At 39.2% G+C, this 12,125-nt stretch overlaps 2 protein-coding genes across 5 annotated transcripts in view; one reads left to right on the top strand and one right to left on the bottom strand.

Annotated features, from left to right (window-relative positions):
* samd11 (sterile alpha motif domain containing 11) overlaps positions 1-3,995 on the top strand; it is an 81,626-nt gene extending 77,631 nt beyond the window's left edge. For 3 of the 4 annotated variants that reach the window (XM_016484744.1, XM_016484743.1, XM_016484742.1), the window contains exon 13: positions 911-3,995. In XM_016484744.1, coding sequence (XP_016340230.1) covers positions 911-1,153 — 243 coding nt within the window. In that variant the 3' untranslated portion in view covers positions 1,154-3,995. The remainder of the gene's footprint in view (positions 1-910) is intronic. The other variant, XM_016484746.1, reaches the window with a different exon arrangement.
* A 67-nt stretch (positions 3,996-4,062) lies between these two features.
* LOC107687416 (nucleolar complex protein 2 homolog) overlaps positions 4,063-12,125 on the bottom strand; it is a 30,973-nt gene continuing 22,910 nt past the window's right edge. The window contains exons 16-19 of the mRNA XM_016484749.1: positions 11,121-11,234; positions 10,059-10,188; positions 4,631-4,729; positions 4,063-4,453 (exon numbers count right to left, since the gene is read on the bottom strand). Of these exons, the coding sequence (XP_016340235.1) occupies positions 4,323-4,453; positions 4,631-4,729; positions 10,059-10,188; positions 11,121-11,234 (474 nt within the window). The 3' untranslated portion in view covers positions 4,063-4,322. The remainder of the gene's footprint in view (positions 4,454-4,630; positions 4,730-10,058; positions 10,189-11,120; positions 11,235-12,125) is intronic.

Genomic DNA, 12,125 nt, shown 5'->3' on the forward strand with positions numbered 1-12,125 from the left:
AAATCCTGCTCCTGTAGGGCCCTTGTCCTGTAGAGTTTCATGCAGACCTTACTTTGACCTTTGTAGAAATTGAGTAGCTGATTCAGGTGGGTTTAAATAGCTGTAAATAGGGCATAGCTAAACTCTACAGGACAATAGCACTCCAGGAGAATGACTGTACCGAGGACAAGAAGTTGCAATAATAGTGGGCAAATATACCATAGAGAAAGTGTGGGCAACTGTCCTCACTGTCCTTCAGAATTTAGCTCCAACCCTAATCAAATGCACATGAACAAGCTAATCAAGGTTTTCAGGATTACAGGTGAGTTTGATCAGGGCTGGAGCTAAACTCTGCAGAACAGGGGACTTGAGTTGCCCATCCCTGCCATAGGGCAAAGGTGTACTATCCTGCTTCTTGAGGGCCACCTTCCTGAGTTTAGCTTAAACCTTAATTAAACACACATGAACATGCTAATCAATGTCTTCAGGATCGCTGGGCAACATCTGGGCAGGTGCGGTGGATAACGTTGGATCTAAACTTTGCACTGAAGTGGCCCAACAAGAACAGGAGTATACACTCTTGACATAGAGTCTCCAAATGTGGTTCCCCCAGTAATTGCATACAGTACCAGGGGGGCCCCACAAGATGGTCTGTAATAAATGACCAGATTAGAACTTCTGGCCAGAAGGTATTTCTAATTTTTACACCTGCGGGTCCACTTTCATTATCTTAGCCCATGGCCCCAATAACTTATAAATAGGACCACCCTTTTTGTCTTTGTTTCTTCACGTGTAATCACATTTCTACATTCAGTAATCTAAACAGACATGAAAGCAATCATCTTGTATCACTGCTACTGTACATCCTTGTGCACTTCCTGTTGGGTGTACAGTGTGAGAAATAACACTGGCATGTGGCTGCTTTCCTCAGGTGGCACGACGTATTGGCAGAATATTCTACATGACCAGCTTCCCGCTGGCCCTCCCGCTGCCGCCATCTGCTCTGCGCCCCACAGACAGAGACCCCCTGCCCACTGAGACCCTCCCTCCTTCTACCGGCAGCACTTCCTCCCCATTCAGCGTGCCCCCTCCTGCCTGCCGCGCCTCCCCCAAACAGGAGAACGGAAACCCCTCCTCAGCGGGAGCTTACGACTCCACTAAACCTCCCTCGTAGAATTGGCCATTAAAACTCTTGACTGCTTCTCCATATGGCAGAGGCAGTGCTTCAGGGAGGAGGTAAAAACGGAGAGAGGACATAAAGGGGGCCCTCTTTGAACTATTCTTTCCTTCCTCTTACCCCCTTTACCCTCCCTCCCAAAATAAAAAGCAAACTTGAGGACCTTTATACAGAGGCACTTAATCTTTTTAGGAAAAGTGTGGAGAAATGTGCAGAAAGAAGAGAGACACTGAAGAAACAACACGGGCTAAAACAGCTCCACCCTTTGCAGCGGCTGTGTGGAAGCCAAAATCCAAAGATGTGCAAATAGGGACTTGGGGACGAGACAGGAAGCGTTAGAGTGTGCGAGAGATGATCGTGAGCAGACAGCTGCTCTTAAACAGCATGCCAGAAGGACGGGAGATGCATCCAGTGAATGTATGAGGTACACATACGTCATTCTTTTGTGTCACATGTTGTAGGAAAGCAACATCCAACGCTGCGATGAACTCTTGTGGTACCTAACAATCCCGGGGAGCGGTGAACTTCGAAAGAGACTTTTTTTCTGCTTTCACGCCAACTCCTTCTCCTCCAACTTCCAGCTGTTTTAAATTCTCTGGAAGTTGGTTTCACTTCGAAAGACTAAGTCCTCCAAAGAGGAGTAAATATAAGAACAGGATGGAACTCATTTGCAGTCTTGACCAGTGCAACTATGCATTCCACAGTCCAAAACCAAAGATGGATGGATGTGGAATTTTCAAACGAGATCTAGCGTTGATCTCACCCGTGACGAAACAAGGTACACATACAGGGTGCCGTACTAAAGAAAGTGGAATGGAAAAGGACCTCAAAAAGAGAGACGTGTAAAGCACTTAGACTTCCTCTGACCAAAAGCCATCAGCCAAAGCAATGGCCCAAACTCTCACCCGACAAACATCTGGGCCCGTTTTAGTTTCACGACCCCACGAAAAAAAAGAGCATTAGGGAAGGATGTACATCCCTCCTGATGCCAGTCTATAGATGGATTAATGCCATTGTGAGGTCACACTTACTGCTGTGGGAAAGACATGTTATCCTGAATTGTACAGAAACATGCTCAAGATGAGAATATACTGAAGATTAAATAAGTGGTACGTTTTGTTAAATGTAGTTGCACGAGTTAAAAGTCTTTATTACGGAACAAAATGTGACTGGCTGACTCGGTGGTACTTTTGTTCATCTTTTTCTGTTTGCTGTGTATTCCAGTTGTAATAATCGTGAGCCCCAATCTTAAATACCACTTCAGCATATAAATGAGAGAAAAAAATATTTATAGGGATTTGTTTGCTGTAGTTAGAACAACGAAATATTAAATTGTCCTTAAAATTGATCCCAAAGAACAATACTTTTCTCTTTGTTGCAGGGAAATGGAAGGCACAAAGCTCTTTATGCAAATCTTTGAAATTGTTTTTCTTTTTAAATATGTAAACAGTTAAAATCGTCTCTAGATTTTGCATCAATGTTTTGTCTTCATCCTATTTTTCTATTCTCTGCTGGGTGAAATAAATCCTATTGAAAACTTGCAGATGCACGTTCCTTTTTTTTTCTCTGAGTAATGTTTATTTCCAAACTCCTCCACAGTAGGGCAGGGAGTGGCGGCCCCAGTGGATGGTAAATCCCCTGGTTAGGGGAGGGAGTGTTTGGAAGGGGGGAGCAGGGTTCAGGTCAACAACAGCTGTCAGAGCGTCAAGTTCAGTCACAGGCCAGGGCCCCTGTGGCCCCTGCCTAACCCAAAGAACAACTGACTCTCAGGGACGTCCGCCATTCACCCCTTCAAAAAATCTTTTTACTGCACCCATGACTGTCAGCGCCAGGTGCTGCATGTGACTGTGCTCCAAGTGATAGACGAGTAAACCTGTTACCCAGACTTGCACAAACACAGGCATGATGCAAACTGAATTTACTCTAATGCAGCCCAGCTGTTCAGTCACGGTGGCCTGAATTTAACGTTGCTTGACGTTCTGAATGGCACCTCAAGCTGGGAGTGATGGAAAGAACAGAACACAAAATATGTGCGCTCATACTCCCATTATGCAACAGGAAAGATGCTTCAGCCATCAACAACAGCTGTCACACACAGTTGTGAGCATAAGAGAGGATGATTTTAAAAAGTTAAAGGAATAAAATGGTTACCATTTATTGACCCTTTGAGGTGTTCCAAACCTTTGACTTTCTTTCATGAAACAGTGTCCAGCACAATTACAGTCAATGAGGACTTTGAATATAGCACACATATGAACAACTTTTATAGTGTTGCTGCATCCTTTTTAAAGTCTTCTTCTGACGTCTTATGTTAGGTTTGAGACAGACCTAAGTTAGTCATTGTTGAAGTCATTGAGTAGTCTTCGTCTCCAGTGAACTGTATTAGTCAGTTGAACTCGAGAACGAGATCAGTTTAATTCCTAAACAAATCATTCAGACTTGTGAACTGGATAAAACAACTTAATTGAAACGAGTCAAAAACATTTTTTTTGAATAAGCACAATTTTAATTTTTTGACTATTCTAGCAGAGTAGTCTTCCTTAACCAATTTCCTACAGCACCACTAGAGCCGTGTGGAGTTCTGGCAGCTTAAATGCTGCTTTAAAACATTTAGAAAAAGCCAAGCGGTTTCAGAAAGTGACGTGAAAGCACTGAAGGGGAGAGATGTTTTGGCGAGAGAACAGGCTGCTCTCTGTTTTCCTCTCTTCCTCTCTCCCCACCTGGCAGTGGATGATACGAGCGTTTGGCAGCCTGGTGCTCAGGGCCGACCCCGTGCTTCCACCTCCCGCCTCTGGCCTAACCATTCACCACCTCTAACACAAGCAGTGCCCTCGGCACAACAATACAACATCTCCGAATACTGAGGTGAAAAAGATAGCCTTTAGTTTTAAAACAAAGTTCAGATATCAGAGTTTTTAATAAGGTCTTTAATTTGACAACCTTATGAAGTGTTAAGAAGATTAATTTGTTTTGTTTCAGACTTTATAAAATAGAATGGTGCAAAAAAAGAAACGTAGTTACTACAACAGGGGCTGTACATGGCTCTTAAAGGAACAGTTCACCTAAAACATTTAATTTCTTGGTGAGCTTTCCTTTAATAACAGTATAAATCATGTTTGGATGTGAAATAAGAAAGTCCCTCTGATGTAACTTTACTCCTGTGACTTTAGTCCTGATCAGAGAGCTCCAGGTCCTCAACCATATCTTCATCTCCCTCAGCCACCACCTTCAGCTCTGTGCTCAACATCTTCTTTGGTGTTTTGCCTTTAGAAGACGAGGGCTTCTTCTGGTCACCATCTGAGACAACGGCAAAAATTTGGAAAAGATATATGACATGCTACATACAGTTAAGACGATTGAAAAATATGAGCAAAATTATGTTGAAAACATAGAGGAGATTCCTCAGACATGCAATATAGTGAATATCTATCCCTACAGAGCCAATCCTAGCGCATTACAGAAACATATAATCACCTGAATCATCCTCCTCAGAGTCATCTACATCCTCTTCATCACTCAGGTCTAAGAGATCCTCACGGCCTTCATCATCCTCATCAGAGCCACCCTGTTCTTCTGTAAAGAAAATCAGATAATGTCTTCAGAACAACATTCATTTGCATTTCTCCAAATGCCCTTACAGATACCGAGGAAAGGTGAACATATTGATTACATTTGCATTTTAATGTCAACATAAAAATTTAAATTGACCATTCCTTATTCACTGGTGCATGTTAATCCAAATAAATAAGTTTGTCTTCATAACTTTAAACTTTCAAAATCAGTGATGAGCAAAAATTGACAACCAAAATTATTCTGAGAAAAAAAAAAAAAAGGTTTTGTCTGAAATTTGTCTGTCAAGTTATTGACCAAAACAGTGACTTTAAATGTTACTCAAAAGAAATATGTTTGTCTTCAAAACCTTAAACCTTCAAAATTAGTGATGTACCAAAAGTTTGATAATCAAAAATCTTCAGAAAAACAGTGCAAAAAAAGAAAAGAAAAAAAAAAGTGATGTTTAATTAGTGCTTCTCCGATGGTTCATCTTGACTATCACAGCATCTATTTCGTATACACACAACATGGATAAACTACAACAGGTTAACATGTTGGCTGTGTTGAGGCAAGCTAGGTTGATAACATTGATTTCTCTTTTTTTTTTTGATGAACCAATATCGATTCTTAAACCCCAAGATCTTTTTTTAGTCTATGCTGTTTTCAGTTGTTTTTAGTTTTCATTAACAAAACTTGACTAAGCAATATTTCTAGCATGTCTTTGTAATTATTTTGTTGTTCGTCTTTAATATACTTGATTGATTGGTTGATTGAGTTTGTGATAAGCAGCACCTGTTATGTGACTCTCCACCTGGTGATTATTGGGACTTTTTTTTTTTTTTATTCTTGTGAGAAGTGTTATTGTATGAGTCACTGAAGAAGGCTTGTTGCCAAAATGTCTGATTGTTCTGTTGCAAAATAAAAAAGAAACTATAATTTATTAAGAACAAAGCGAGTGCGGGTCCTTTATTTGAAAGTGATGTTACTCAATCAGTACATTTACATGGACAACAATACTCCGATTTGAATACAATTAAGACAATACTCTGATTAAGAATCTACCATGTAAACAGATTTTTGATGACCTTAATTCGGCTAAAGTCATAATTGAAGTAAACACTAATCGAATTATGACATGTGGAGTATTCCTATTTTAGTCACATTACTGAAGTGCAGTAAAGGCATGTAAACACCTTAATCACATTATTACCGTCGTGTAGGACTTTTAATGACGTGTGCCATTAATCGAACTATGTACTATAACTTGTAAAACGGGAACATGAAAGAAATATTCTAAAATCAACTCATGTAAACACCTTAATCATAATATTGTCTTATTTGGAATAAGGTAAATAATTAGATTACTGATGTCCATGTAAACGTAGTCATTGATCCATGCACCCAAAACTCAGGTTGAGCATATTTTTATACAACTCAGTTTTAATTTAATTGTTGATTATTAAATAAATTTGATTAACTGAATTAAATGTGGGGTTTTTTTTGGTTTTCAACTAAAACTAAATTTTGGTGTTTCAGTAAAAAAAAAAATATATATATTTCAGTGCATCACTAGTCAAAATTCAATGAATTGGTCTGCCTCTGAAATTTCTGAAATACATCACAAACTCCTCTTCTCACTCTGTAAGTGAATACTAAGTTTTATAATATAACAACATTTAACATTTTCAAGACCATCTGTGAACATGAATTCCCATTAAACACACTCAACAGAAAGAGCTTGAATGATTCTAGTGGAAGCGTTCGTCTAGAGACTCGACTACGCCACAGCTGACCTACCCATGCTGCTCACGCATAGGTTACTATATACATGACAAAAATAGAGGCTAGCTTCTGACGGCAATTTAGCCTTCCTAATCCTGAGGTGTGTGTGGGAGTGTCTCGTGCTCTCTGAAGAGGACGGGTTTGAAATCCCTGAGCTTTGAAGTTGGATTTGATTAGATGCTGCCGGGGAGGTGAATGGCAGCACAGACACCTCACCAGCCAGACACCCTCCACCCTAATTACCCAGCACACACTGGAGCCAGCCAGAGGGGGAGCCGAGCTTAACACCAGGCGCACACCTTGCTGCTGAGACGAGCCTCATGCATCTTAATATAACCGGCGACCGGCTGACCGGAGAGCTCAGAGAGGGCACAGAGAGCACGAGGCAAAGACTTTAACGACTGCCTATGGGCTGATCAATACAGTGAAAATGTAAGAGAGAAAAAAAAAAATCAAAGACACAATCTACATGTTGCTCTGAGCACTGAAAACAGCCTTGACACAGAAACACTGAAGATGAGGGTGTTTACAAAATCTCCACTTTAAGATGGAGAAACCTCAAGCCAAGTCTTTAAGAGTGTTGAAAGCATCACGATCTCGCACACTGCAGCGACAACAAAAGAAACACGACTCAAGAATATTAAGTTGGGAAAAGTCATCAGACTACCTCAAAATAGAGACAGCAATGGATACAGCACATTAATTGGACAATATTGGGCAATTTGAGTTTATTGGAGCTTGAGTTTGAATAAAATTATGAACTGATTGCAATCTGTTTCTCTCTTTCCTACTGAGGTGGATGAATGAACTATTAATTTTAAAAGTGCATGGAATTACAGAAAAATAATGATTGGAGTCAGTAAGATTTTTAAATGTTTTTGAAAGAATTGTCTTATGCTCACAAAGGCTTTATTTATTTGATCAAAGATAGTTAAAACAGTAATATTGTGAAAATTTATTCAAATAACTTTTGTATTTTAATATAATTAATATAGATATAATTTTTGTAACATTATTTATTTACTGTACTTTTGATCAATTTAATGTGTCCTTACTGAACAAAAGTATTAATTTGTTAAAAAAAAAAAAAATCTGACCCCAAATTTCTAAATGGTAGAGTTGGAGAATTTTTTTATTTGTTAATTTGTGAAATTAAATGTGCAAAAGGGTTTATTAAAAAAAAAAAAAAAGTAATAATAATATTACTAAAAAGGGATATTACTACTATAAAAATATATATTTCTAAAATATAATGGACATTCTCTGTTTTCATGTTTTAAATCAAATATTGGGCACATTAAGCTAGCTAAAGTTGTGCTGTCGGATATTACAGTCAGATCCTGTAATAGCCTAGCATCCAGGGTATGGACAAGTAAATATTAGTATGTCATGTAGTAGTCTCGTCCTTCCACTTCCACCCTCGTCCTTTCCTATCCTCTTTCTCACTACAGCGACGACTCTTACGGTCATACCAGCCGCTTATACTAAATCTCTGCCACGTGACTGCCATAAAACCAAAAGCAGAAGTGAAAATGTCTTAATCAAACGTGTTGAAAAGTGATATTATTTGTTGGTTCGGTAAAGGAGTAAAAAAGAACAACAAATCAACAACAAACAAGGGCTTTTTGTTTGACAATATGCAACCGGGACCACAAATTAATATATTAGAGGTCATGTGACTGTGTTCTTCGGGTCTAAGCGCTGGAGGTATGGGGCCAGTTAAGCCGTGTGGTGAAGGAGCGGCCACTAACATCTTTCCAAGCAAATGTTTTGAATTACAAACCCCCACTGGGATCCAAGTATGCAAAAAAAAAAAAAGCTTCCTGTAAGAGAGAACGGAGTAAAAGAGAGCAAGAGACAGAATGAGAGAGAGGTAGGGACTCCACACAATGAGCACCAGATGTAAAAAACAAAAACAAAAACAAAAAAAAACCTTCCTCTCGCCTCCCACCTCTATGGGACTTTTTCTGTGGCTGTCGGCCTGTCAGCTCATGGGCGGGAGGAGTGGGAGAGTGTGGCATGTGTCCGACATATGACCCTGCACACAACTCCAGATATAGAGTTAGAGGAGAGGCAAGTGCACGTCTGACAGCTGACCTGCCCTCCACTGAGATTCATTCACAGAGAGAGAGAGAGAGAGTGAGAGAAAACGAGCAGTGATGTTGGACTCGCACATCTGAAATGGATTTATTTTGTGCATTTTTTTTGTTTTTGTGTTAACTGTCATATAATTGTTAATTGTTTTTGAATTATGTTATACTGTTTCCTGTTTTTATGGAAATGCTTCTAAAACGAGCAGCGATGTTGGACTCACACATCTGAAATGGATTTATTTTGTGCATTTTTTTGTTTTTGTGTTAACTGTCATATAATTGTTAATTGTTTTTGAATTATGTTATACTGTTTCCTGTTTTTATGGAAATGCTTCTAAATATTCAATATCAACATCAAATATTTTTTTATTAAAATTTTTCAAAGCCAACATGAAATCAAAATGATCTGCACATATTATTGGAATATATAAAGAATATTTATCTTTATATACAATCTTTCACCAAAATGATTAACCTTGCTCCACCTCTAAAAAAAACTTTTCCCTTCAGCTGACATCAAGCACTCTTATTTTTCAGCCCCTCCCGTCTAATCCTGTCATATAGAGACCACTTTTACAATCAGTTGAATAAAGTCCCTTAAAAGTTGTCCCTTAAAATGTACCCGCCTTAAGGCACACAAGATGTAAATGAGTTTTTTCAATTGAACAGATTTGGAGAAGTTCAGCATTACATCACTTGCTCACCAATGGATCCTCTGCACTGAATGGGTGCCGGCCGAAAGAGTTCAAACAGCTGATAAAAATGTCACAATCCATAAGTAATTCACAAACTGCATATTTGTAATTAGTCAATAAACAAATTAAGATGTTTTTAACTTCAAATTGTTGCTTTTGGCAAAAATACGAGTCCTTTATCCATATTTCCAATATTGTTTTCTCCAGCTTAAAGTTAAAATGCCTTAATGGCGGATTTGTGTCTTACAAACACGAAGCTTTTCACTTCACAAGGAGTTAACTGATAAGACTGGTGTCATGTGGATTATTGTGACGATTGTATCAGCTGTTTGGACTCTCTGACGGCACCCATTCACTGCAGAGGATCCACTGGTGAGCAAGTGATGTAATGCTACATTCTCCAAATCTGTTCGATGAAGAAACAAACTCATCTACATCTTGGAGGAAAAATTTCCAACAAAATTTGGGTGAACTATTCCTTGCTATATCCTTCCTATATTGTAAGCATTGCCATAAAACAGAGCTAAAATAAAGTTGCACTTCAATAGATCTGTTGAGTTTATACTTTCTGTTTCAGAACTCATCTCTGAGATGAGAATCTTCTGACAGCGCAATGCAATGAACTACAGCCTCCCAGTGACAAAGCAAGGCATTACAGGAAAACAAAACTCTAGGAAATCTTTCCCATTGGATGTTTAACAAGTAGTTTATATAGTAATTTGGTTTATACATTAGTTGCAATACAGGAACAGAGTAATATATATTAACATGAAGCCTTACCTTTGGATTTGAACAGGTCGTCACCATCGTCGTCACTATCTGACTCAAAAAGACCCTTGAACTCCTTCTTGTTGGCTTTCTTCTCTTCAGCCTTCTTGCGTTTGATCTCAGGGAGATTCAAGTCCTCCATCTAAATTAAAAAGCGATGAGAAGGAAAAAAAAAGATCTTTAAATGTTGTCATTAATCAAAACCAGCAAAAACATGATCAAAACACTCCAGACATAACATTAATGAGAATATAATACTGATGAAATGCTTCTGTTATTTGTTTCAGATTTAGTTTTAGACTAAATCTGCTTGAGTGGAAGTGTTTTTTTTCTAGTTGATATACAGTACAATGAGCTATTCTGTGAGTTTCCTTCCATCTCATTAACATCAGATGTCACAAAATGAGTCACTGTTGAGACTGAGTATTCAACCTCTTTTATCTATATATATCTTAATATTACAAAGGATTCAAATTAATATTATATTATCTTCTATTATATTATAAAAGTTATGTTATTCTCCACTAAAAACATAATGGGACATAAGTATGTGTGTGTGTTGATGGAGGAAGTGGCAGAGGCAGTAGAAGCAGGAGGGAGGCAGTGGTAATCAGATCTGAGCGTGGGGACTCGGTGGATCAAAGCCTGGGACGCAGCCCTGAGCGCTATAATGCTCTTCCTGTAGCACTAGCCCTGCCGCCTCCTCCGCCAATCTGCCGCTTCCTAGACGCCAACACTCCACCTGGTGTCATCTCCATTATCTCCCCATGGACACGCTCCAGCTCCACACATACACGAACACACACAGTTGGTGCTTTCACAGAACCAGCACTACAGTTTTCACAAAGATGATCACATCTGTGCATTTCATATAAGACTGGCATGAAAATAGCACTGGGATAAACAGCCATCTCGATATATATAATCCAAATAATGAGATCAAACTATAACGTTGTAATGACGCTCTCACTGGTAAAACACGAAGAATCTGTCTAAATCCAGCTTCCTCTGAAAGGTGTGGTTGGGATTATTTGGGTCTATTGGTGATCATGGCTGTGGTTTTGGCATTTTTACCCTTTCTTTTCCAGAGATCTCCAGCTGAATCTCCTTTTCACGAAGTTTCTTCCACTGGCTGTAATATTTAGTGAGTGGAGTGCCTTCCTCTGCTACCTGCTTCTCCCAAGCTGCCTGTAAACACACCAAAATAAACACACAATGAATGTTACTGCATGTTCACCCATAGGAGAGCTAAACAAAAGGGATCTCAATACACATTCTCAACAAAATAAAGCCATAAATTTACTCAAAAAGTGCAATTGTTAGACATAATGAGTACACACCGGCCTGCTCTGCTATTGTGGATCAATAACCCCCCCAAAAAACAGAGCAGGTCTGGAACATCTCAGAAAACAAAAAGATTGTAGGGTCTATCACTATACTCTAAAGTGTATTAATGAAGTATCAGGCCAATCGTATCGGACCAAGAAGTGACCCTTGGTGCACACCTTTTCTCTGAAACAGCAAAAATAAGTAGCTAACAGAAGGAAAAAGGGGCAGGGGAGGGTGTAAGAGAGTGAATCCCTGCCAGCCTTTCCTTAAAGGTCTTTGTGGATGATATTGATCAGGTAAAATGAGATTAGTTGGCCTCCAAATTCAATAGACCATAATAAATCTCAACTTCAGTCTACCGTTAGCTAAACTTATTTATAACAATTTGTAGTGGTTTGTAGGATAGTGAAAACGATCAAAGCTAGAAAATGGCGCAATATGCGCCTTCCTTGATGCAACAGACCCAAACAAAGCTAACAGATGTGTACATGAGCAGTGAGGATGAGCTTCCCGCCAAACTGGGGGCTTCATCCTTTAAAGCATCTGTTCAACTACTGCTGTGCACATTCTGGAAGGAAATCCTGATGCGATCACTTCTTGCACTACTGTGCTGAGGCTAAAATGATCCACAAGAAAGATGCAACATTTAAGCCATCGCAACCGTCAGTACACGTTCCCAACACATTAAGCTTTGGTGTTCAAGCAGGTGACAGAATTTTACATTTAAAAGTGGTGATTTGGTGTTGCTTT

Source organism: Sinocyclocheilus anshuiensis, unplaced genomic scaffold (genome assembly GCF_001515605.1).
Source record: "Sinocyclocheilus anshuiensis isolate Anshui unplaced genomic scaffold, SAMN03320099.WGS_v1.1 scaffold1114, whole genome shotgun sequence".
NCBI lineage: Eukaryota > Metazoa > Chordata > Actinopteri > Cypriniformes > Cyprinidae > Sinocyclocheilus > Sinocyclocheilus anshuiensis.